Below are 27,831 nucleotides of genomic sequence, written 5' to 3'. Positions count from 1 at the left end.
AGCAGTTCTTCTAAATAGCATATGAAATATGAAACTACTGATTAATAAAACCAATATAGAAATGTAAACTTTTGTGAAAATAGTCTGTACCCTTTAAATTTTCTTATTCTAAAATTTACAGTGTCCATCAAATCTAATAACTCAAACAGTTGGGAAGATATATCTGTGCTTTTAAATCCTACACTTACAGCTGAACAAAGTGTGGTCTCTTTCCCCTTTATCTGTGAAAAGCCTGAGTGAGCTGGAATTTGTTCTCCTGAGGAGGAAGATAACAGACAAATCCTCAGAGAAAAGGGACCACGGAACCCCAGCATAAATAAAGAGCAGGATAGAGTGCTGTCTTGTTTCAATGGCTACTAAAGAACTTTGGCTCCTGGGATCATTAATTTATATATTAATATTAATAAAATAAATTCCTTTATTGCCAGGACTGTCATGAATAGCTAAAAATATATCTGAACCAATTGTGTTCTTTCAGACGATAAATAAACAATATTCTACATAGTTAAGAAGAAGAGTACTTGGATTTTTTTTCACAATTAGATTTGGTTGGCCAATTCCATTGTTTGCCAGCTTAGTAACATTTTGACTGGCGATCAATGGTTTTTATTTTTATTTCTTTATTATTTTTAAGTGAGGAAGGGAGATAGAGAGACAGACTTCCACATACTCCCCAACTGGGAGCCACCCTCCAATCCCGGTCTAGGGCCAATGCTCGGACCAACCAAGCTATCCTCAGCACACGAGGCTGACACTCAACCAATCGAACCACTGACTGCAAGAGGGGAAGAGAAAGAGAAGGGGGAAAAAGAGGAGAAAAGAAGCAGATGGGTCACTTCTCATGTGTGCCCTGACCAGGGATTGAACCCTATACATCTGCACGCTGGGCCGATGCTCTATTCATTGAGCCGACCAGCCAGGGCAGCAGTCAATGGTTTTTGAAGAGCAGCAACTGCCTGCTAGTTCATTAGAATGTGAATAATTCTTCCTATTAATTTTCCATTTGCCTTAAATCTGTAAATCATGCAAGAAAACAGAATTACATTTAAAAACTTTCAAACTTAACTTGAATCACATACAGTGCTTAACTAGCACCTCCAGGATATAATAGTTCAAAAGGCACTGCCTCTTAAGATCCTAGTATATAAGAGCTTTAGTTTAAAAAATCACAATTCCTCTCAGAATAGTCATTTTATTTAAAAGAGGAAAAGTGAGGAAGTCATGTAGAAAGCTGCAGAAAGAAAGAAGAAGATCTAGTTCTAGTTCAGGTTTGCTGTGAATAGCTACTCAACTTGGGAACATCTCCTGGCTTCAATTTATTCACACCTAATCAGAGAATGATGATGTAGGTTATTTCTGAAGACCCCTTTAGTTCTGTAAATCTCAAGGTTCTCAACAAGAAGAAAATAGGAACGACAAGGGCAGAAACTAGGAAGTTTAGGAAACTCAATCAGTACATTTGGATTAACATTCACCCACTATAGCTAATCAAGGAGAACCACGTATGTTTAAAAGAGTGAAAGTTGATCAGAAGTATAAAGAAGAAGAAGGAAACAAAATGAAGATGGGCCCTAAGAATTCAATTTTCTTCCTTGAGCATTTGCTCTAATTTGTAAAAAAAAAAAACTAAGAATATCAGGAAGCCCCACCAAATGGGACACACATATTTTTGGCCATTTTTAACTCTTCTGTCATTATGAAGTGATTGTAAGAAGGTAGAGTTATCTACTACAGTGGTTTTCAACCACGGGTCTACAAGGTATTTTGTGCTGGTCCACAAAAGAATTAACCACCCTAATGTTGTATGAAAAGTACAGAGATAGGGTCTACTACACTAATTTCAATCTACCAAATCGGAGAAATCACTGGAATAATCTATGTTTTATTAGTTGACTCTCTCATTTATATCTTTAGTTTGCTGTTTTTTTCAAGGATCTGTAAACTTAAAGTGTTCATGTTTAAACCCTTTCATAACTTGCATATTAAAATACTAATACTATTGGTTTAATAAGGAACACTGTTGTTTTATTTTTTCATTATTAGCCAGCTTTTCCCAGGACCTTTGTGTTTTACATAGGAGGTATGCTATAGATCTTTAACTAAATTTAATTATCTATATAAAACAGTACCCTGAATCCCATCCTAACTTTGATATGTGGACTCATTTTTGAAAATCAAAATATATAAACATAAAGGACATTTGCTGTGTCTCTTGAAAGAAAACCTTTCTGTAATTTCCCCCTACAGAAACTATTTTTGCTTCTCTGGAAAAACATTGTATTCCAATGCAATTTTCTTCATTTCATTCTCATCTTTTTCTGGTCTGTCTAATATAAGAGTGCAAGCATCATAATGGCCAGAGGCAAAGTCACCAGGAAGCTAATGAAGCTTAAGCTGCAGGGCACCTCACCTCCCTTACACAGAGCCCCTTTGAATGTGCTGGGAAGAACCTGAGATTCAATTTTCTTAGAATTTGTATTATTGAACCCAAGAATTGTTGTAAATGTACTCAACAACTGTGTGTATTTTAGGCCCCACAAATCCTGTATCTGTCCCTGATAATGTCCTAGATGTAATTAAGCATTCTTTCCTGTTAAGCAGAGATGCTTATCTAGCCATTTAATAGACTTTACGAAGATAAATTGTTAGCCCCAAACTAGAAGTGTAAAATCGTTAAGACCAAATTTGAAGATGATATGGTTCCTCTTATAATGGCAAATTATCAGATGATACTGTACAAGATAATAGAACATATAAGGCTTCCCTTTGCTGTGTAGAAAATACAGAAATGTAATGTTTTACCAGAAGTGTAATGTTAAATTAATGATTCAAGATAAATTCCACAGACCTAATTCCACCTGTAGTTTTAGGAGGTCAGCTTTCAGGTTAAGAAGGTCTCACTGTGAGGTGTGCAAGTTTACTATTAGCTATCTAAGAATTGGTGAATTGGAGGCAAAGAAGAGCAGATCGGGTCTAGTGATCACTCTTGCAGTCTGACAGATCCACATAGAGGCTGAAAGGATCCATGCAGATTTCAAAAATGCAATGAAAGCAGCATAATCCAATTTGACTGGGAAAAACAAAAAGTCTACCTGGTATTTATTTGCATGTCAATACCCAGAATTTTCTGCCAGTTCATCACTTTTTCAAAATGCTGAAGGGATTAAAAAAACAATAACAACAACAAGAAAAAAACCCAAAAAAACACTGGAATGGTTTGGCATAATGGTGGGGGTGCAGATTCCTTTCTCTGTCCTTGAGTGTTTACTGCCAGGAAATCCTGACCAACATTGATTGCCAACGGGTTAAAGTCACATTGTTGTTAAATTGGGAGAGAAAATTAGCAGGATTTTGTGCCCTATGCTCAACTATCACAGAGTTTCAAAAACAGGAACCTGGGACTTTATATGAGGGGACAGGGGAAGTCAAGGGGAAGAGTCACAGGGTGATTTATCAGGGCATAGTTCCAGATAAATTGCTTACATGGAGGTAAAAGAATTTTATGTAGATATTCTGTGCCCAGAAACCAAATTATTGAGCAGAAGCTTGTCTAAAAGCTGAAGTGGGTAGTTCTAGGTACAGTCTTTCCATGTGCAAAGAGGTGATGGTTTTATATCTGTGTAATCTGTTCTCATGCATGTACAGGTGGACTTTGCAGGTATGCATACCATGAGATCCTCATGGCAAAAGAAAGCTAGTATTTCATTAATATAAACTATATAAGCTGCAAAACTCCTGGGGGGGCAGAAACCACACTTTCTCTAGGTTCTATAAAAGCAAGTTTTTCTCATGATTAGGATCTGGCATTCTGAGGAAACTCAGCACATTTTAACTGATGTGACTTACTATCCACTCTACCCTGAAGCAGAAGGGGAAAAAAATAAAGCAAAATGTCCCAAAACATAGTAAGCACTATTTGCTCATTATTTACTTGAATAATTTGAGCCACCAGGCAAAGTGACTCTTATGTCCTCACATCTGTCCTCCGTTTCAGTTTGCTAAACAACATAGTGAAGTGAATTTCCCAATAAATCCATTTTTTAAGTGAGAATTTCTGGAATAACTCCTGTGAAGAATGTTGGAATAATATGCAAGTTTGGAAATTTACTCAGCATCTAAGAGTCCTTAGTATTAGCGTTATTTTCTTCAGTGTAGAACAGAATTAATAGTTTAGTGAAAATTACAGACTCGTAGAAATTCAAGGTAGCTCCAAACCAGTGGGTCTTGAAGCTGGCTACAGCTGCCGCTCATTGTACCCACTTGCTCTTGCCAATCTGGAGAAAATTCGCAGCATCTCTGCTGAAAAGAAACTTTATTTTTAGCACAAGACTTCATGTTCAGTGTGCGTGCACATTCACAGATATCCACTCATACACCGCACATATGGATACTCCACACACACACACTCTGCTTCTGAAAAATGCAACTAGAATATCCTCAAGAAAAAAGATGATAAACTCCTATTTAAAGCACTCCCCTCAACTGAGAAATCTGGGGCCTAAGAAAGATAAATGACTTTCCTAAAGTCACATAGTTAACCACAAGACAAAAGCTAGAACTCAAGTTCCCTCAACTTTTATTCCAGTGCTTCCCTGTATACATTCATTTGACTAGGATGGGGGGTTTAATTCCTTATATAGTTCAGTATAGTCAATGTATATAAAGTGCTGCCCCTCCTCAACCAGAGTAGCCTTGAGAGTTTTCACAATGACCACAAACCTTTGATTAGATCTATAGAAGGAAATGAAACAGAGAGATCATTTCATGACTAACACAACTGGCTTTTTAAAGCAGCCTATTGCATTCAGGTGGTGAACACACAGTGCAGTGTACAGATAATGTATTATAGAAATCCATATAATTTTATTAACCAATGTCACCCCAATAAATCCAATTAAAAAAAGAATCAAGAAATGGATCATTCACGTTGTACCACCTTCAAACTTAATCACTAATCTCTAAGTGGTGATATTATTTGTAGCTATTCTTTTTTAAAAAATACTTCTATAGTTATTTTTTTTCTAAATTTTCTACTCATGGATATATATTACTATGATACTAGAAGTTATTTAACTTAGATTTATGTACTCTCTTGGTTACACAGTTCAAAATAGTTTTACTATGAATTATAAGATCCACTTTATTATGTAATAGTTGATATATAAATGAAAAGGATTTTACCATGCTTTGTGATTCTAAAATAATTCTATCACAAGGGCAGATTCTACATATTTTTCATTTATTTCAGATTTGAATTATAGAAGTGTTTTATAGAATAGTTATTAGCATTGTGCTACTACTAAAACATTTTTTAGTGTCAGTCTAATAATCACATTGATAATTCTGGGATTACCTGTGTAAAATATTTCATCTTGAAGTTTAATGCTCTTTTTGTAGTAAGGGTACAGACAGGTTCTGAATTGTTCACTAGGGTTGATTCACTTTTGTTTGGTATGCTGTTTGAGCTAAAAGTAATGATCTCAGATGCTTTCAAGCTTTGTACAATAATTAATGGAAGTGTGCTTGATCTTTTTTCTCTTTTAATAATAATGTCTTTAAAAACAAGTAAAAGGAGGATTATATAATTTTTAAAGATGCCTATTGCAAACCTGAGTAACTGATGCACATGTTTTATTGTTATTTGACTCTTAATGACAGATATTTTGAAAAATAAGTTCAAAACTCTTATTTTGCCACTTTTTGCAGCACTTACCCACAGATCTTATACATCTGCTCTTACTGAAACAGATTGCTTCCAGAGCATTAAAAAAAAGACATAAACATTTTCTTGGCTCAATATTCCTAATCTGCTTTCAGACTGATTTTTTTTATAGTTAAGTATATTTTACATGCACACTGTGTTTCATTTGAGATTTTAATAGATTTAATCTAAACGTGCAAGGTTACGTTATATTCAAGTAGTCTTTTTAACCCTGGATTGCTGAAATGATTTTTTTTTATAGAGAACTTTTTTTTTTAATTTTTAATTTTTTTTATTTTTTTTATTTTTCTGAAGTTGGAAATGGGGAGGCAGTCAGACAGACTCCCGCATGCACCCGACCAGGATCCACCCAGCATGCCCACCAGGGGGCTATGCTCTGCCCATCTGGGGTGTTGCTCTGTTGCAACCAGAGCCATTCTAGCTCCTGAGGCAGAGGCCATAGAGCCATCCTCAGCGCCCGGGCCAACCTTGCTCCAATGGAGCCTTGGCTGTGGGAGGGGAAGAGAGAGACAGAGAGGAAGGAAAGGGGGAGGGATGGAGAAGCAGATGGGCGCTTCTCCTGTGTGCCCTGGCCGGGAATCGAACCCAGGACTCCTGCACGCCAGGCCGACACTCTACCACTGAGCCAACCGGCCAGGGCTTATGAAATGATTTTTTTATTGAAAGAAAGTTAAAAACATTCCATTGAAAGCCAAGATAAACAATAGATTTTTTGTATTTTTCTGAAGCTGGAAACATGGAGGCAGTCAGACAGACTCCCGCATGCGCCCGACCGGGATCCACCCGGCACACCCACCAGGGGGCGATGCTCTGCCCATCCGGGGCATCGCTCTGTTGCGACCAGAGCCACTCTAACGCCTGGGGCAGAGGCCAAGGAGCCATCCCCAGGGCCCGGGCCATCTTTTGCTCCAATGGAGCCTCGGCTGCGGGAGGGGAAGAGAGAGACAGAGAGGAAGGAGAGGGGGAGGGGTAGAGAAGCAGATGGGCGCCTCTCCTGTGTGCCCTGGCTGGGAATCGAACCCAGGACTTCCGCACACCAGGCCGACGCTCTACCACTGAGCCAACAGGCCAGGGCCTAGATTTTTTATCATTTTTAAAATCAACAACAAACACTCCTCAAACAACAGAAATTGGAACTATTATCCAGTCATAGGTAAATTGTTGCAGGATAAATTGAAGGAAGAGAAGACCAAAACTGGTTAAATATCTTTGGTCCCAGGTGACAATTAGGAGGAATAATCAAGAGATAAGAGTATTTTGTCATTATTAAATGTTGTTGACTTTAAAGATTTTAGTTATTAAAGCAAATATGTATAATGAAATTGGGGTGTTGTTCACTGTGAATTAGAAATCTCCAACTCAGCTACTTTTTCTCTTTTTTTTTTATTTGCAGCCATTTGTTATCTATGACATGAATTCCTTAATGATGGGAGAAGATAAAATTAAGTTCAAACACATCACCCCCTTGCATGAGCAGAGCAAAGAGGTGGCTATCCGCATATTTCAGGGGTGTCAGTTTCGCTCAGTAGAAGCTGTGCAAGAGATCACAGAGTATGCCAAAAGTATTCCTGGTTTTGTAAACCTTGACTTGAATGACCAAGTAACTCTTCTAAAATATGGCGTCCATGAGATCATTTACACAATGCTGGCATCCTTGATGAATAAAGATGGGGTTCTCATATCGGAGGGCCAAGGATTCATGACAAGGGAGTTTCTAAAGAGCTTGAGAAAGCCCTTTGGTGACTTTATGGAGCCCAAGTTTGAGTTTGCTGTGAAGTTCAATGCACTGGAATTAGATGACAGCGACTTGGCAATATTTATAGCCGTCATTATTCTAAGTGGAGGTAAGATTCATCTTTGGTCTTCCATGAAAGAGGGTGGGATGGTGGTGGAATGGCTGAAATTTTTTTGAACTTCCTAGTGTTAGTCAATGTTCCTTTCTCTTTGTACTCACTGCACTTTTCATATAGAAAATGACAATGGTATAATGCCAAGGAAGTGGCACCACGCATGTAAAATACCAAGAAAGAATATCATAGGTTTGTTTTTTGAAGGCTGTGGCTAACCCAGGTTCTCTTCTTTTAACCCTCATGCTATTTTTTTCCAGTCAGATTCAAACAAGGAAAACAAATGCCCTCTTTTCCTTTTTTTTCTATTTTCTTTTTACTTGTTTTTTTCCTCTATCCATTTCATATAAGTAATGACATGTATAGCTTTGCTTAAGATGGTGCTCACTTGACATACAGAAAGCACTACTAAGTGGTTTTTGGTCAAATTATGCTCCTGTCCCATGATTAGTAAGGTATTTCTTTGGGTTGTTTTTCCAGTATCAGAAATCAAGGCATATATACTATCTACTGCCCTCTACCTACTCTCTCATGTAGATTCCTTTGATTGCTTCCCTTAAAGCACCTTTGTGAGTTGTTTGGCTGTGGTTAAGAATGCAATCTGAACCAGAGAGCAGAGAACTAAATTGAATTATATAGCAATTCATTGTATTTTTGGCCTTGCAAGTATATGATCTAATTAACCAATTCCAAAAGCCAAGTTTTATACTAAATGCTACTTTCATTGGCCTCTCACATGTTTCCAATGTAAATAGAAGAAAGTTTTACTGTTATCTCATTCTATAAAAGTTGTTTTTAATGACAAGTTTTCATTACTGAAAGGAGTTCAGGTGAGCTTTTTATGTGTACTTACAGAATATCCTCTGTTTGTAAAAACTGATGTGGTGTGGTAGGACTATCCTACAAATACAGATACAAGCTGAGTGTAACTGTACAAGATATTATAAAGAGCACAACCCACTTTATTGTCCAATTACTTGAGTGAAGAATGCTTTTGAAATCAGGTTCATAGTGTATTAGTAATAATAATAATAACAGCAAACACTAAGTACTTACTGTGTTGTGAGCACTTAATACACATTCATTTAATTCTCACAACCCAATGAGGTAAGTACTGTTTTGCAAACAAGGAAGCTAAAACACTAAATGGTTCAGTCTCTTGCCCAGGGTGACCTAGCTATAGCAAAAGATGGAGCCAGGATTATAAGCACAGGCAGTCTGGCTCCAGAGTCTATACTGATACTGCCCTTTACCTGACTAGGATGCAAATAGATAACAATATGGCACAGGTTACTCTGGAGTCTTATCTTAAGTACAGTGTCAAGTTGTAACTCATTTAAAAATGATTATTTTGGTGTTATATTTAATGTAACAAAAATACACTATCCAACATGTTTTACTATCTTGACTGAATCTACTTCTTAAACAAATTAACCTTGGATCCTCCTGGAGCTGTGATTAATTCAGCAAACAAAAATAAAATCCAGATTATTTTAGGTTCACTAAAAGAAAAAGATTAAATTTTGAAAAATCAGATTAGAAAACAAGTTAATATTGTTTTACTAGCTAATTCTTTAAGGCACATTTTATTTTTAATGAAAAATAGAAATAAAATTATTAACATTTGATATATTTCTAAGATATTTTTCTAAGCATAATATATATACCATGTATGTATTCCTTTCTTCACTTAATCATTTTCCCATGTCATTATATATTCTTTGTTAATATTTTTTATTTTTAAAAATAAATGTGATACTTGGTCATTACATAATTCGCAAAGTGCAGAAATGTGAAAATGAAAAGTAAAGGTCTTTTTCCTCAGAATAAAACTAGACCCACAAAGTCCTGTTTCTCCTACCAAAAAGTTTCTATATACATGCTAGCATATATGTTACCATTTTTAATGACTATAAAATATTCCATTTTATAAAGCCTTATTTCATACTAAATTATCTCCTTATTTATGTTTAGGTTGCTTATAATTATAAAAACCTATAAAAATAATATTTAAAATGTGTTTCAAATTTTGCTGTAGTGAACATTCTTATGTTTCTCTTCAAATTTGAGATTATTTTGTCATTCCAAATGACCAGAAATAGAATTTCTGGGAGACAGCTATGAACATTTTTAAGTCTTTTGTTATATTGTTGACAGATTGTTTTCCATAAAGTTGGTACCGGTTTGTATTCCCACCACAGATGCTAAGGGAGGCCTTTGGAATAAGCCATTCAAAAATGCTTAGTTTCTAACCAGGAAACATACCTCGCGGTCACTGGCTTAAGCGTGGGCTCATCTAGCTTGAGCACAGGCTCACCAGCTTGAGCACAGGGTCACTGGCTTTGAGTGTGGGATCATAGACATGACCCATGGTTGCTGGCTTGAGCCCAAAGTTACTGGCTTGAAGCCCAAGGTGCTGGCATGAGCCCAAGGTTGCTGGCTTGAACAAGGATTACCTGGCTTGGCTGTAGCTCCCCAGTCAAGGCACATATGAGAAAGCAATCAATGAACAACTAAGGTGCCACAACAAAGAATTGATGCTTCTCATCTCTCTCCCTTCCTGTCTGTCTGTCCCTATCTCTCTCACACTAAAAAAAGAAAAGAAAAGAAAAAGAAGCAATCATAATAATTCTGGGCTTTTGAACCTGAGTAGTGTTGTTTTATGGGCACATGAGACAACAGTGTGGTTTCATCTAGAAAAATGCCATTACTGCTTGTGTTTCACAAGCTAGATTATTTAAGAATCATTGATGTGTTAGGCCTTTAATATTTTTGATAATTAGCCAAAAACAGTTCTGTGAATAATTTGGTTCAAGGTAATTGATATTTTAGGCAAGCTTTGACTTTCAATTATGAAAATTAAAGGTGGTATCATTTAACTGTAGACGGTGTATAAACAAGTTCCTTTAGCCTTACACCAACTCTCTTCACAGTGACCAATATCTAGATCTCACTGAATCCTCACAACAGTGACGAAAATCTGAAGGTAACAGCCAACCATAGATTATTAAAATCTTATATCTGTGGTTATAATAAGAGGAAAGCCCTGTGAATAATTTTAGACTTCCTTTAAAAATATAGAATTTACCATTGACTAACATATCACTAAAGGAAAGCCCTTCCATGATCAAAATTTGCTTTTGTAGATGAAGTCTACTTACAGTCATTAGATAACAATGAATAAGCTAGACCCCATGTTTGTTTGATTCTCTTCTTTACACAGAGAAGCTGATTGGGTACATGCCAGAGAAAGAACTGCTTAACTCCTTCTCAATCCAAATACTGGATTCCAGTAAGATCAGAATCCCAGTGTTCTGTAGATGGCAAAATCAGTATCTCAGATTGTGTTTATTAGAGTGTGACATATAATCTTTCAATTAGTTTGGGGTTTTTTTTCCTATCAGGTTTTCCAGAACAGGAACTCATTCATGTTAGTCAGCCAATTTTTGATCCTAACAAGACTGATTATTTTCTCCTCTACAACTTATTCTGATGTCTATAAATGGATTTAGTGATTTCAGGGCAAAAGCACTTTTGACAGGCATCCATTGACCTCATTTGTTTAGAAATCACAGAAGAATCTAGGTACTATGACCCTAGACTGAAGTAAGAATGGAGAGATGAGCGTGATGTAAGAGTGGGGTGATAAGGAATTGGGGAAATTAAAAGGAACCCCAGAAGATCTAAAGGGGATTTTTTTGGATGAAAGTACCTGATTTGACCCAACAAGTATTTGCTGAGGAAACTAGAGTTGCTATAGTAAGATCACTGTCACTCAACTTCAACCCTGGAAACTGCTGATACCATTAGATGTGGGACTTAGATTGTCCTGGTGTTTAGCATCTCTACTATTTACTCAGCTTTCAAACCAAGGTTGTGAGAAAGATGACCCAGTTCTCAAGTTTTTCTCCTCTCTTTCTCTCTTTTTCTTTCTCCTCTGAGCCTCAAGCAAAAATGAAACTAAAAAGAACATCAACACTCTGGAAACAAAGGAGAGCACTGTGTACATTTTAAAAGCATTCCTTATTCATTCCTTTATTACATCCTGACAAGTCTCCTGTATTTATAGTCTCATTTTATAGAAAGAGAAGTGAAGGTCATAGATGTAAGCGGTTTGCCTAAGATCTAACAACCGGTGAGCAGTAGAACTAGGACTGAAACCTAGGTATTCTGCCACATCCAAATGCCCTCTGCCACATACCCTGCCCTCTGCTACCCGGCTAGTGGATCATGATCAGCTTGCTTACTTTTGTGTTGGGGGCTGCAACCGGTGCTCCCTTCATGATATTTTCTAAAGTATTGATGTACCCACGATCCATACCTTATTCTTTGGTATTTATGATGAGTAATAGTTTCCCTTGCTCCCTCTAGTCTCACTGACTGGATCGGTGGCGTCAAGAGTAATAAAACTGCTTCCAGCAAGGGCATGTTTGCAGCTGGTGCCACAGCATCATGCCAGCCACACATGCAAACTCCTAAGACCTACCCAGCAACCAAAGCCAAGTGGAAAGCTCAGTAAAGCTGACAAGCTCCAGGACACTCCATTGGACACTTTGCCCCTTTGAGCATTTGCTGCTTGGTAAAGAAAAAGCATAGAAGGGTTCCAGCTGGAACTCCACAACAGGAAAAAGCTCTTTTTGTTAATTCAAAACAGTTTGGAATCCATTACAGTTCTTCCCAAACTTCCAAGACATGGGGGAGGAAATTCACTGGATTTTACAATATATTTTTCTAGGCAGACTGCCATCACCTTCCTAACGACAGAGAAGCTATAAATATTGATACAATGGCCACAGATGGCAAGTCATCTAGCCTCCCCATTTATTCTCCTGAGTCTGGCTTGGCTGCCCAAACCACCTATATAGCAGCTTCTTCCTTTTCCAGCAATCCCAGCCATGTTCTTTCTCTGCGAAGCAGTTTTGGACAGCTGCCCTCGGAGTGATCATGTGTGTTTCTGCTGTTGAGTGGGCAGGAAGAATAGGGTACAAGAAGGAGGAATTGTTTTCATAGTTATACATATGCAGATCAAGGAAAAATTGATATCCTGTAAAATATTGCACAACTGCTAGTCCCATAGGTCAATAACCTGGGGCTCCTGTTTCTCACCCTTGGTCAGGACTATACAGTATAAATAGGTATAGATAGAAATTTAGATATAGACTTTTAAATTAGTTATAATTAGAATAAAATCAAAACACAGCAACTGTCCCAGAATAACTACTTAATAAATGCTTGTTAAATGATTAATAATCAAATAATAATAATCATAACTATCCTTTATTGACTACTTCACTATATGCCAGAATATTACTAAGCACTTTGAATATATTCATAATTTTTTTTTTTTTTTTTTTTTTTTACTGAGTGCTACCTTCATAATATTTGTTTAATCTTCCCTGCAGCTCTTCAAAGTCCATTATTATCCCCATTTAACAGATGGAGAAAACAGAAATTTAGAGAGATTAAGCAACTTGCTTAAGGTCACAGAGCTACTAACTGGTGAGGCCAAGGTTCAGACCCTAATCTCCCTGAACTTAAAACTGATACCTTTGGGCCCTGGCCGGTTGGCTCAGTGGTAGAGCGTCGGCCTGGCGTGCAGAAGTCCCGGGTTCGATTCCTGGCCAGGGCACACAGGAGAAGCGCCCATCTGCTTCTCCACCCCTCCCCCTCTCCTTCCTCTCTGTCTCTCTCTTCCCCTCCCGCAGCCGAGGCTCCATTGGAGCAAAGATGGCCCGGGCGCTGGGGATGGCTCCTTGGCCTCTGCCCCAGGCGCTAGAGTGGCTCTGGTCGCAACAGAGCGGCGCCCCAGAGGGGCAGAGCATCGCCCCCTGGTGGGCAGAGCGTCGCCCCCTGGTGGGCGTGCCGGGTGGATCCTGGTCGGGCGCATGCGGGAGTCTGTCTGACTGTCTCTCCCCGTTTCCAGCTTCAGAAAAATACAAAAAAAAAAAAATTTTTTTAAAAACTGATACCTTTGACTACTACTGCCTTTTGTGTATCAAAATGGGGAAGCATCCCAGTTAATTACCTTGGTCTTGGCATTCTTAGGCAATTATCCAAAACTCTCTATTTCCATATTGCTTCCAAATATCTTCATCAAGAATTTCAAAGTTATAGTCTATATATTACTTACTAATATTCAAAGCTCTTCTTGAGACACCATTGTCACCTATCTAACAAAATTATACCCTGGTTTGAAAATTCCTCTGGGAAGGAATTAGACCCACCCAGTGATAACACTGAAGACTGGGACTGTATTCTTAAACTTGTTCAGGTAGCATGGTCCCTGGAAATAGTAGCATTGTTTGCCAGAGCTTCTCACAAAAATTGATAAGCTTTAAATAACTGAGTAAATATATTCATACTTAATCAGATACCATCTTACACTAGGTTCTAATAGAGATAATTGGTTGCAGAAAAATTTATGAGAGAAATTAAAAATTGTTAAAATACCATTCATAAATTAATTTCTTCTTGCCTGTTGGAAACAATCAAAATGACACTCATTCAGTTATAGCAGCAGAGCACCTCATTCCAGCTCACAGACACGAATGTTCCACAGGCAGAGTTTGAGGAGCTCTGCATTTGCAAGTGTTCCGTCTCTCTCCCCATCCCTAATTGCCTTTCAAAATATTAATATTTCCAGATCATGTGTAATCTGTCCATTTACTGCAGAACTATTTCTAGTAGTTAGAGTGGACATATAGCACTCCTCTGGAACAAAAGACAATGTGCATGCCTGAGTGGGCCTATACTTTCCCCGAGGAAACCCCCATTTAGGGGGCCTCTGATTCTTCATGGTCCAGTGGCCTCCACCTCTTCTTTGTTATTATCATCCTTACTAGGTAACTGGGAGGAAGACAAAACCCAAAATAGTCTAAAACTTAGGTATTAGAGATACTATGAATAGTAGTAGGCTAACTTTTACTCTTCTACATAACAGTTAAATATACCAATTAAATATTCAGCTACCTTATCCTTACAGCATTTTTTGAACAAGACTCAGGCTAGTACCTAATAGGTTAAAGTTATTTTTCTGACTCTTCTTGTAATACTGAGAGTAAACAAGGACATCTGATTTCTCATATGACTAAGCTTTAAGCAGGACAGTTGAAGAGTGTTATTACATGGTTCAGATTCCCCTTTAGACCATGATTGTGTCAGAAAGTAATAGCATTCACTTATTAATTGAAGAACAGTCAATGGACACCTGCACTGTATCTACATAGTTTATGCTGCTCTTCTCTTCTACTCTCTGACTCCTACACCATGCTGCCATGACCAGTGGGACAACCCTGTCAGGTGGCCAGTATGGTTGTGAATAGTGTCTCAATCTGAGTTATCTATAAATGTCCCATTAGTTCACTCTTTTTATAACATCATAGACTTGGTTTAGACAGAGTGAAGTATATTTATAAGTTCTCTACTGGCACTCAAATTCTAAAAACCAGAGAGCTTGGGATGGAAGTGAGGGGATAGAGAGAAAATGGAATATACTAGAATCATCTGTGAAACTTTAAAATACAGACACATACACATGGGCTTTTGTTGTTTGTAGAACATAGAAAAATCTTTATCTGTGACTGCTTCAGAAATTAAATTTCCTCCTCACCCAGGCCTGGTAGGCTGGGATCATTTTAGTGAGTGAGCAAATGATTGTATTTAACCCCAGAGACAGACATGGGATTGAAAGCCAAACTGCTGAGTCATCCCTGTCACCACACCGGCAGTCTTGGAAAAGGTTCAGTCAGTCAGTCAGTGGGCTGCTTTTTGTAGTACTTATCATTTTGGGTTCTCACAATGTGTGTTTAAACTCTGGGTGACCCCAGGCAGTCTTCCAGACTGGCACAGTTCACCAAGACATTCAGACAGATCATCTGCAAGTGAGGAAGAATGAAACCAGGACTTGTTCAAGTCACTCATAACAGAGAGGCCAATACAGGTAGTGAAGGAGTCATGCACTCCTAGGGGAAGTACCTTTCAAGGGTCTTGCTAGCTTCACAAATAAACCAGAAGAGAGGCAGGGTGATCCATTGGAAAGCTTTGGAATACAGGGACAGCTCTGAGTTTAGAAACCCCCACTCCACTACTAACTAGATGTGTGATTTCAGGCAATTATTTACTTCCCTGAGCCTTAATTTTCTTATTAAGTAAATGAAATAACACTATGTGAAGTCTTTGGCACAGTGCCCAGGACATGTTAAGCAAACAACAATTACTAATTTTCCCCTGTATGATATAATTGGTAGTAGCTTCACTCAATTTTGCCAGTCAAATTGCTTATTTCCACCAATAGTCAATTCTTAAAATTCTTATTACAATATAAATACCACCTTCCTGACCAGGTGGTGGTGCAGTAGATAGAGCATTGGCTGGGGATGCAGAGGACCCAGGATCAAAACCCTGAGGTAGCCTAAGTCCACTGGCTTGAGTGGGATCATAGACTTGACCCCATGGTCACTGGCTTGAGCCCAAAGGTCACTGGCTTGAAGCCCAAGGTCACTGGCTTGAGCAAGGGATCACTGGCTCAAGCTGGAGGGCCCTCACTCCACCATCAAGGCACATATGTGAAAGCAATCAATGAACAACTAACGTGCTACAACAAAGATTTGATGCTTCTCACCTCTCCCTCCCTCTCTCTCTCTCTCTCTCTCTCTCTCTCTCTCTTGCTTAAAATATCAGTATAAATACCCCTAAGGAGATATCAACTAATCTCTTTATCAGCTATCACTTTAAGGGGATTAGTTGTGGATTGAGAACAAAATCCCAAGGTAAAGAGATACTGGAGGATGGGCGGGGGGGGGGGGTTGACAGAACTCTGAAAAGTTGACAGAACTCTAAAGTGGCATTGAAGGAGATAGGGAATAGGAGGGTGGTGGGTTTGCACACTCCCTAGAATTCTGATTGTTTGCAGGGACATTATGTATTGAGAGGTCATATTTAGAGATTGCACCTATGTTTTGAGGTTCTTCTCAAAGATGTTGGAAAAGAAGAAATGGTGAATTGGGTGCAGATAACTAATACTTGGACCCATTTTGTTTTTGATTTGTTGGCTACCTTTGGTTTGCTGTTGGCATTTCTAGCGGCTGAGGAAGCAAGGAAGAGTAGTTGGACTGGGATCATGAATGTGTCAGGCTCCATGATAAAGAAGAAATAATTCCCCTTTATCTTTCTGCTCTAGCCTTTCCTCTGCCTCCCACCCACCGCTCGTTTCCAGTCCTGACCAGAGCCAGTGTTAGACATAGAAGGAGCAGAAATATATCTATATTCCTCAGCAAGAGGGAAGAACATGCTGCTCTTTTGGTCCTGACACAGAGAAAGGGAACAGACTGGGTAACTAAACCTCAACTGATTGACCTTGAATGACTAGAACAAGGGAACCCAAACCCCAGGGTGAAAGGAGATAAGAAAGACAGAGATGTCCCAAAGGGCAGGATTGAAATCTCAAGTCCCATTTCCACTTGGAAAGACCTGGAAATATAACAGAGCCCAAGCTTAATTCACTATAAGTACTAGATGTCTTTCTTTACTGTGTTGTAGTTTGGGAGGGGGTTTTTTGGAGGTGGTAGTTGAGCGTTTGAGATGAGAGGAGTTGGTGGGGAATTGCTTCTTAGTAGGCAGATAAAAGAAAATATTGTCTGGGCTTGGTTTCATGGTGGTGATTACCTGCCTCCACCATCTTAACCAAATCATATGTGTTATTGTTGTGAAGATCAGTTATCATTTGGGCATAGACAAAGAACGCATTTATTAAATTATTGTTTAAACAGGGAAATGTTAGAATGTTAATCTACTTCAGAGCAAAGGACTCTATCTTGTTGAAGACAGAATATGCTCATTATCAGATAATCTTTATTAGTTATTAAAGCATTTACAAGGTCTCTAAGTAATGTTGTTCCCTTTACCTGATAGCATAGTCAACTATATTTCTCCTAAAATTGTCCTAAAAGTAAGATGGTGGGAGGTAATTGCTACAGGTTATACCCTAGTTTCCCAATGATAAACTTCATTGAATTCAATTTTGCCTAATGTTCATCATGAATCTAATTGTTAGGTCAGAAAAGTACTGAAGAATTTCTATCATCTCTTCAAGGTAGAAGTGAATTTGGGCACCAAGACTTTTTGTTTTGTTTTGTTATCCTTAAATTACCTTTCTTACATGCAACTACAACAGGGTTCAGGAACCTTTTTGGCTGAGAGAGCCATGAACACCACATATTTTAAAATGTAATTCCATGAGAGCCATACAACAACCCGTGTATGTTATGCATTATCCAATAAAAATTTAGTGTTGTCCCAGAGGACAGCTGTGATTGGCTCCAGCCACCCACAACCATGAACATGAGCAGTAGGGAATGAATGGGTTGTAATACATGAGAATGTTTTATATTTTTAACAGTATTTTTTTTTATTAAAGATTTGTCTGCGAGCCAGATGTAGCCATCAAAAAAGCCACATCTGGCTCACAAGCCATAGGTTCCCAACCCCTGAACTACAAGAATGGGACCTTGCCCAAAACCCCCAAATATGTGTCTGCATCAGGAATTCTTTTCTTGAATTCTAGAATTTATGCTCTTACCAATAACAGCTTAAAAACCTTCCATTTCCTGCCTTGGCCGGATAGCTTGGTTGGTTAGAGCATCATCTGGAAGCACAAAGGTTGCCAGTTTGATCCCTTGTCAGGGCACATACAGGAGCAGCTGTGTTACTGTCTCTCTCTCTCTCTCTCTCTCTCTCTCGCGCGCGCGCGCGCTGAAATCAATAAATAAAAAAATATTTTTTTAAAAAGAAACTTTCCATTTCCCAAATGTGTATACACAACCCTACCCTTGCTTACACTCCTGACCCATTCCTATGGAAATTGCCTTTATTTGAAGAAACATGGAGAATAGTAATATCTTATAAGTTTCCTTTACCTAACTCATTCTCACCATAATCTTAGTAAAAAAAAAAACCATTGTTATCTTAAAAATTAAGCCAAAACTCAGGAAAATTAGATGATTTGTCCAAAGTCACAAGGAAGCTAAGTAGAAGAGAGATAGGACTCAAGTCTTTATTTTCCAAATCCACTGCTCTTTTTAACACACCTGTGAATTTAGAAAGCAATGGAATAAAGGAAAGTGAGAAGGAGGTGTAAAAGAAAGTGAGATACCAAGTACCAAGTTCCCTAGGTAGCCCTCCCTCCCCTTCAGTTTCCATCCACATCTGAACTGTCTTTCACTGTCCATGGACCAATTTACAGCTGCCCAGCTGTCAGACCTCTTTTTCTAAATGTTCTGGGTACATCCCTTTTCAGATTACTAGTGTCTATCAGAAAGCCAGTAGGGAGAGATTGGTAATGCCATGACAGCAGCTCCTAGAGCAGAGACAAAACAATTCTCTTTGTTTTTTCTGCCTTTCTTCAGGCAACTCTAGCATGGCCATCTGTTTCCCTAACTATGACACCTCCTGAGAAGAGCTGTGCTAGGGAAATGGCTGGCCCAGGTGGGCAGATCCCAGGAGGGTCAAGAGAATTTGAATCTGCTTCAGATAAGCTCTCCACTTAATGGAACCAGATCTAGATAGGATGGGAGCTTTGTAGATTTGCCCATAATCAACAATTCTTTCTAATCAATTCCAGCTCTGTGTGAATGGAGACCGGAAAGGTTTCTTTCCCAATTCTCTGCAGCCTGGGGAGTACGGAACCAGTAATTGACTCCAGCTTCCTTGAGTATTATGTCCTGGAATAAGTCAACACATACTTTCCCAAAAGGGCCTTCTAGGCAGCTGAAGCCAATAAAAGGGGGTCCCTTGACCCTAATCCTACAGTGTGTCCGGAAAGTCATGGTGCACTTTTGACCAGTCACAGGAAAGCAACAAAAGATGATAGAAATGTGAAATCTGCGTCAAATAAAAGGAAAACCCTCCCAGTTTCATACCTATTCAGTGCAGTTCAATGTGGGCTCACGCACAGATTTTTTAGGGCTCCTTAGGTAGCTATCCCGTATAGCCTCTACAGACTCATCACTGACTGATGGCCTACCTGAATGGGGTTTCTCCACCAAACTGCCGGTTTCCTTCAACTGCTTATCCCACCAAGTAATGTTATTCCTATGTGGTGGCGCTTCGTTATAAACACACCGATATTCACATTGCACTTTGGTCACAGATTCAAATTTAGCGAGCCACAGAACACACTGAACTTTCCTCTGTACCATCCACATCTCGACTGGCATGGCCGTGGGCTGCTCCACTGTATACACGGTGTTACATCATCATCTGCGCATGCGCACATGCTACCACATCATCCTACAGAAACTAGGAGGGTTTTCCTTTTATTTGGTGCAGATTTTACATTTCTATCGTCTTTTGTTGCTTTCCTGTGACCAGTCAAAAGTGCACCATGACTTTGCAGACACACTGTATTCTAGAAAATCAGTTCTAACCCTCAGCAAGATGTAGGAAGAGGATCTCTGACAGGCGGTCTGAGAACAATATCTTAGTAGGCACTGGGCTAGTAGGAAATGGAGAGGAAAGAGAAGGACCCAAGATAGTTCTGGGTGTTTAGACAAATTTCTGTGGCACAGTTGTGATGCTTTGCTTAGCTCAGTAAGGGTTTGAGTGTGAGCAGAAGGGAAGTAGAAAGAGAGGATAGGAGAGGGGAGAGGGAAGGCCAAGTAGCTAATCAGAGAGTGAAGGCTGTGGAGCAATCCTGACAAATCCCTTTTGCCCTTGACCCTAGGGATTGCTTAAGACCCTAGAGTAGTGGTTCTCAAACTCTTTGAAGTCAGGGCGTTTTAAAATTCTACAAATAATTGTAAGTGCACTATATACAAATTTCTGAGAAATATGTTACAATAATTAAGTCAAATATTAAAGAAAAAATATAAAGTTTAAGCATGCTTTTATGGTAATTAAATAAAATAAATATGACAAAATTAAATTTGTTCTGACATTAAAAAACATTTTTATGTTACATTTTTTGAGTTATACTTTTTAGAATTCATAAAAAAGAGGGATTAAAAAATAAAAAAACAACAAAAAAGTTATATCTTTATATATATATAGATACATTCTTAGTAAGATTTAGTAAATTCGGCAGGTCCCAGCGCAAATGTGTTAAGTTTTTTCATTCTTGTGTTTATGAGAAACATGAGCCTGATGTGTCCTAGTGATTTCTTCAATGTTTGGGCATATATTTGAAAGGCAAACTCTCATTTCCTCATCAATACATTGAAGAATTCCTCTCTTTTTACTCTTAATTGTGTTGAGTGCAGAAAACCCTCACCATACATATCATCTTAACTTTACACCAAACAAAGAATGGAAGAAACTTGCCTCCAGTCTTTCCAGGGAACATGGGGGGTTGTGTAAACAATCCAGCACCACAGCTTACACAGCCTTTTGTAACCTAATCAGGCAAGTGAGGTGGGGGGCTGGGCAGACTGTCAGCTTACAGTCAATTTCTCCACACCTCTGTCCCCCAGAAATCTAAACTCCAAAAACCCTGTTGGTTTTTTGGTCCCCAACAGGCACATATTTCTCTGGAATACCATAAGGCACACCTGGAAATCTTCTAGGGCGCACCAGTGCGCCGTGGCGCACACTTTGAGAACCACTGCCCTAGGGTATGTGTTGCTTTTTAAATAAGCCAGGTGTTCTAAGCTTAATATATTAGATTGTTAGTTCACTTTTCTAATTAGATGTTGTGTTCATTTCCCCAGTATAATTATGTAAATTATGTAAAGGGAATTATAGGTAAAAATACAGCTTAGAGCTTTTGAATTAGGGTCTTAGAGATCATCTATCTAGTCTAATACTTTTCATTTACAGAGGAGAAAAAGTAAGGCCCAGTAAGCTTAATCAGTTTGCCCAAGGTTACAGAGCCAGTTAGTGAAAGACCTAGAGATAGAATATACTACTACGTTTTCCACTCTGCTATACGCCATTTTGCCTTCACTGAGACTCAGTAGAGATAGTGGAACAGATCTGTAACTTATCTAACTTGTCACTGGATAAAATATAAATCAGCGGCCACAGAATTTCAGCTCCTTAGCCAAATTTCATCCATCACATCATGAAAAATAACCTGCCAAAGAGGTGTTTGAAAATCCAAATCAGATCTTTCTTCACTCCTAAAAGAGACTGTTCCATTACACTGCACCAAAGCCAAGTGTTTCCAGCAAACCTGACCAGCTGCATTTTAGGCTTTGGTCATTTAGGGTTTCAACTGTCATGATAGATGAAACCTACTAGATTAATGCGATCTCTTCAGTGGAAGTTTTGACTGCACTGATGCTGAAGAGGAAGGAGGAAAGACCGAGAAACCAGTACCCCTGTGAGTTTCTATACAAGGGTGCATAGTACCAGCCAATGGGGGGAGCCATATGTAACACCTGTTTTGACAAAGTGCTGCCACTTCCAATGCACATACATTTGTGCTGCCACAGGCCTTCAAAATCTGGAACATTTGTTCTGGGGGTGGTTCAGCAGTCATTAAACCAAAGGCATCAATCCAGGATTTTGTTTTTCTTGAAGTGTCAGGGGTGTTGTGTTCATTCTTGCATAGCACCTATGAGAAAGGCATCACTCCTCCTGAGTGTGATCCTTTAGGCCAGGACTAAATCATTTTGTTTCATTCTCAGTATTTGATGTTTTTGCTACTGATTCCAAAATTAAATTCTGAAGTTTAAAGACAAATGTATACTTATTCCAGTCAATGGGACATATTAGAGAAATTGGGGTGGGGGGGTCAAACTAAAGGTAACTCTCCTGTAATTAAAGAAGAAACTTAATTTCAGAGAATATTTATAGTTTCAAAAATCTCACCTTGAGACTATTCTAACATTGCTCTCCTGTGCCTCACCTCATTGGATAAAGGTTTTATTATAGTTTATTAGATACAGGAAAACACAGTTTACAGGAGATTTCTTTATTGTATAGTGATCCTGCCTTCAAGTTTGTTCACTAACCAGAAGAATTGTACTTTTCAACCCAGAACTCTTAGCCAGAACAACCTTCTAATTCTTTATCTCAGCCAACTGAGTGTTTCCTATGTTTCCACTTGAGCAGAGATGATCAGAACATAGTCCTGCCCTCTGCTACCTCATGGCCTAGTAGGGGAGATAAACAAGAAAATCAGTATTTACAATACAAGCTAACAAGAGCTGAACACTGCATAGTGTTTGGAATCATACAGATTTAGATTCAAATTTCAGCTCTGCTGTTTACTAGCAAGTGGCAGATCTTGGGCAAGATTTAACTCCTTTCTCTAAATCTTTGTTTTAACCCTGCATAAAGCACTGACCTCATGGAGTGTTTGTAAAGATTAAATGATATATTGTGTATAAAGCCCTTAGCACAATTTTTGGAAAATGATAACCACTCAATAAATGTAATCTACTAGTATAATAGTGATTGGAGTATTTATAGGGTGCTACAAGGTACAGAGAAAGGGGATTGGAAGAACAGGGGTGAGGAAGGGAAATTGTCAAGGAAGGCTGCCAGGACATAATGACACTATATTTTGAAGAATAGGTTGAAGGCGATGTGATGGGTGAAGGGAAGATAAGACTGTTTCAGACATAAGGAACAGAATCTGCCTAAGCACAGAGCCATGACAGACATAGGGCGTTTGAGGGACTTGGTGCGGAACTAGCTTAATATGGTTGGAGCAAAGGAATAATTACAGAAACTGAGGCTAAAGGATGAAGGATATTAAAGGGTAAATAAAAACTCTTATACATTGCTTTAATTTACAGTGAAGGGAAGAAGAGTTAAAATTAGAAAAAAAGGGTGAATAGCCTTTAAGAGCTAAAATTTGGAATCAGTACAAGGTATCAAGTGAGTGAGTGTTCTGAATGTTATACATAAATTCTGCATGCCTCTGGTGAACTTTAATGGGAAAACCTTATATTCTAACCACAATGCAACAAACTTAGAAATTAGAAAATAAAACTTAAAAATTAGAAAAAAAACAAAACAAAACGCACAAACTTTCCGTTTGGAAATTTAAAATCACATGTCTGTATAACTCTTAAATTAAAAATGAAATCAAGGCCCTGGCCGGTTGGCTCAGCAGTAGAGTGTCGGCCTGGCGTGCAGGGGCACCCGGGTTCGATTCCTGGCCAGGGCACATAGGGGAAGCGCCCATTTGCTTCTCCACCCACCCCTCCTTCCTCTCTGTCTCTCTCTTCCCCTCCCGCAGCTAAGGCTCCATTGGAGCAAGATGGCCCGGGCGCTGGGGATGGCTCCTTGGCCTCTGCCCCAGGTGCTAGAGTGGCTCTGGTCGCGGCAGAGCAACGCCCCGGAGGGGCAGAGCATTGCCCCCTGGTGGGCAGAGCGTCACCCCTGGTGGGCGTGCCGGGTGGATCCCGGTCCGGCGCATGCGGGAGTCTGTCTGACTGTCTCTCCCGTTTCCAACTTCAGAAAAATACAAAAAAAAAAAAAAATGAAATCAAAATAGACTGTTTGGAACAGAATTGTGAGAGTAATAATGTTCAACAAAGCCTATGGAATGAGATCAAAGTGACACTCAGAAAATTTTAGAGTTTCAATGCATCTATTAAAAAAACAAGAAATAAAACTAAATGAATTAATCATTTAATTCAAGAAAATGACTCCTGCGTTGGAAAGTGGCTGTGGGCTGCCTGTGTCTGGCCACTGGGAAGAACTGCTGAAGGCATTCTCCTCCTGTTTGAAAGGTCCAGCTATCCCTTCCCAACCCTGGAGTTTTCACACACTAGCAAAAAGAATGAAAGAAGGAAAAGAAACTAGAAAAAGAAAAAATAAACCTAAATAAATTTAAAAGAATGACTTAGTTAAATTGAAAACAAAATGCCACCTGACCCATTGTGGCAAAATGAATTAAGTGTCGGCCTAGAACACTGAGGTCATCAGTTCAAAACTTTGGGCTTACCTGGTCAAGGCACATATGGGAGTTGATGATTCCTGCTCCTCCCCCTGCCCTTCTGTCTCACTCTCACTCTCCCCACTTCTCTAAAAAGAACAAATTTTAAAAAAAATTTTAAAAAAAGAAAATACTATTATACTATTTTGAAAAGCAGAGTTGATTTAGTAAAACCAAAAACTTTTATTAAAAAGGAAAAAAAAGATGAACTTTTCACGAATCAGATTTTTAAACAAGAGAATACACAAATAAAATGCAGTCAGTTAAATAGAAATAATAAGATTTCATATTTCGAGAAAATATCATGTATAACTTTACTGTAATTTACTAAAATTTCACTTATAAGTAGTACAAAGCCTGAAGAGACTAAAATCTATAAAAGAAAAATTGAAGGTAGTCAAAGATTGACCTCCAGGCTCAGACAATCCTGCCAATGAATTCCAAGAAACCATCAAGGAATAGATTATTACTGCATAGATACAAGGAGGAAAATGTCATCAACCCAGTCTATAAGACCAGTTAACATTTATTACCAAAACAGGCAAAGGATGGCACCAAAAAAAAAAAAAGACCCTGGACCAATTTCACTTACAAATTTTAAAATATAAAAGAAACCAAGGCCTAGGCTGGTTGGCTCAGCGGTACAGCATCAGCCCAGCATGTGGAAGTCCTGGGTTCGATTCCTGGTCAGGGCACACAGAAGTGCCCATCTGCTTCTTCACCCTTTCCCCTCTCCTTTCTCTCTATCTCTCTCTTCCTCTCCCACAACCAAGGCTCCACTGGGGCAAAGTTGGCCCAGGCGCTGAGGATGGCTCCATAGCCTCCACCTCTGGTGCTGGAATGGCGCCTATTGCAGCAGAGCAATGCCCCAGAGGTGCAGAGCATTGGCCCCTGGTGTGCGTGCCGGGTGGATTCTGGTTGGGCACATGTGGGAGTCTGACTGCCTCCCCACTGCTTCTCACTTCAGAAAAATGCAAAAAAAAAAGGGGGGGGGAATTAATATATTATTAACAAATGAGTACAAAGTTATTAAGGAAATTTATTAATATAATTCACTGTAGTTGTGATTAAGGTAAAACCATATGGTCATTTCTTTAGAATGAAAAAATTTTAAAGCATTTGATGAAATACAATAAAATACCTGACTAAAACAAATTTAAAACTTTAAAACTCTTAGAAAGCCAGGAATAAAACATATCTACTATAATCTATAGTAAATATCATACTTGTGATAAAACATTATAAGCATTTTCTTCAAGTTAGGAATGAAAGAAAAAGCATGCTTCCTGCCACTACTATTATTTAATAGCATATTAGAGGTATTAGCCAATGCACAATGGCAAGAAAAAGAAATGAGAAGTGTAAATACTATAAAAGAACAAATAAATAAAACCGCCATAATTTGCGGGTATAATTATCTATCCAAAATAGAAAAATAAAATAAAATCCAGGATAAAAACTATCTGAACTGACAAGAGTTCAGGAAATTTAAATATAGTCAATATATTAAAATTAATAAGTTTTTTAAACATCAGCAGGGATATATTAGAAAATAAAACAGAAAGAAGTATAGAATATTGTAAAGAATAAAAGTAAAATAAAGAAGTATTTAAAGATACATCTAAGATCAGCATGAAGAAAAACATAAAAATGTGAAAGTAATTTAAACTCACCATTTAAAAAGTCAAAGAAAGAAAGTATAAAGAAGAAGGTAAAAATTACCTGAGGCCCTGGCCGGTTGGCTCAGCGGTAGAGCGTCAGCCTGGCGTGCAGGGGACCTGGGTTCGATTCCCGGCCAGGGCACATAGGAGAAGCGTCCATTTGCTTCTCCACTCCCCCCTCTCCTCCTTCCTCTCTGTCTCTCTCTTCCCCTCCCGCAGCCAAGGCTCCATTGGAGCAAAGATGGCCCGGGCGCTGGGGATGGCTCCTTGGCCTCTGCCCCAGGCGCTAGAGTGGCTCTGGTTGCAACAGAGCGACACCCCGGAGGGGCAGAGCATCGCCCCCTGGTGGGCAGAGCGTCGCCCCTGGTGGGCGTGCTGGGTGGATCCTGGTCGGGCGCATGCGGAAGTCTGTCTGACTGTCTCTCCCCGTTTCCAGCTTCAGAAAAATACAAAAAAAAAAAAAAAATTACCTGCAACCTCACCACTCAGAAAAAAACTTCTGTTAAAATCTGGGGAGTGCAGGAGATTTATCCTTTCAAACTGTAACAGTGTTTAAAAATCATGTCTTGTCTCTTTAAAAAAAATATATGCTATGTTAAGCAAAAGAGAAGACAAAGCTTGTTTTATAAGCATATTTAAAGCTGTGGTGAAACAGTAAGTAGAGTTTATAAAATGTAGACTCATCAGGAAGGAGCAGAAGTTGCAAATGAGATTTCTGAGTGAGTAGAAGCATACTGGCAGAAGTCCTCAGATTGCTACCATGTTATGTCAACTAATTGCACGGATTTAATCCTGGCCAGGAAAAGCATACCCTGGAAAGGGCTCTGATAATCTTGGTATCTTGTATGTTCTTGCCAGCTATCTACTTACCCTCCCATCCCACCTTATTTTAGAACCAAAGCAAAACAAACCAACAAAATGATAGGTAGGTAGTTTGGCTGAATATGCCTCAGATGGGGGGCCAGAGAATTTTGTAACTGAACCTCCTGTTCTTCTCCCCCAGACCGCCCAGGTTTGCTGAATGTGAAGCCCATTGAGGACATACAAGACAACTTGCTGCAAGCCTTGGAGCTCCAGCTCAAGCTGAACCACCCTGAGTCCTCTCAGCTCTTTGCCAAGCTGCTCCAGAAAATGACAGACCTCAGACAAATTGTAACAGAACATGTGCAGCTATTGCAAGTAATAAAGAAAACAGAGACAGACATGAGTCTTCACCCACTCCTACAGGAAATATACAAGGACTTGTATTAGCAGCGAAGTCCTAAATCACTGACAACGTTTTCCTTCTTCCTATTGCACTATTATTTTGAGGGAAGATTTGACACCTAAAAAATTTACTGTGAAAAAGCATTTTAAAAAGAAAAAGTTTTAGAATAATAGATCTATTTTATGCATATTGTTTATAAAGATACATTTACAACTTACTTTTAATATTAAAAATTACCACATTATGAAATCAGTGGATGCATTTGAAGACTGAGTCTGATATGTTCCCCATATCCTCACCTTCCCCCGATGCAGGCTTTTTCCTTTTATTTTCTTCTCAATCTTCTCATTCTTTCCTCCCTCCCTTTCTTCCTCCCTTCCAGGCTTCATTTTTCTTTCTTACACATTTTTAAAAATGTGAATGGAATTGCTGATCAGCTTTCACTCTCACTGAACTAATTTTTTACTCAATTTACAACTCTGAATCCTCCATCTGCTTTAACAATCACA

The 27,831-nt window shown here is 38.9% G+C and overlaps 1 protein-coding gene and 1 non-coding gene across 9 annotated transcripts in view; one reads left to right on the top strand and one right to left on the bottom strand.

The window, feature by feature from the left end:
- PPARG (peroxisome proliferator activated receptor gamma) overlaps positions 1-27,574 on the top strand; it is a 156,476-nt gene extending 128,902 nt beyond the window's left edge. For all 8 annotated transcript variants that reach the window (XM_066245133.1, XM_066245129.1, XM_066245131.1 and 5 more), the window contains 2 exons: positions 7,116-7,566; positions 27,119-27,574. In XM_066245133.1, coding sequence (XP_066101230.1) covers positions 7,116-7,566; positions 27,119-27,366 — 699 coding nt within the window. In that variant the 3' untranslated portion in view covers positions 27,367-27,574. The remainder of the gene's footprint in view (positions 1-7,115; positions 7,567-27,118) is intronic.
- On the bottom strand, positions 6,722-6,797 carry TRNAT-GGU (transfer RNA threonine (anticodon GGU)). The gene has a single exon. It is a non-coding gene; the product is annotated as a tRNA-Thr (tRNA).
- Positions 27,575-27,831: the final 257 nt, after the last annotated feature.

This window comes from Saccopteryx bilineata, chromosome 10 (genome assembly GCF_036850765.1).
Source record: "Saccopteryx bilineata isolate mSacBil1 chromosome 10, mSacBil1_pri_phased_curated, whole genome shotgun sequence".
Classification (NCBI taxonomy): Eukaryota; Metazoa; Chordata; class Mammalia; order Chiroptera; family Emballonuridae; genus Saccopteryx; species Saccopteryx bilineata.
The sequence above is the reverse complement of the archived record's forward strand: the minus strand, read 5'-3'. Positions and strand labels throughout refer to the sequence as shown.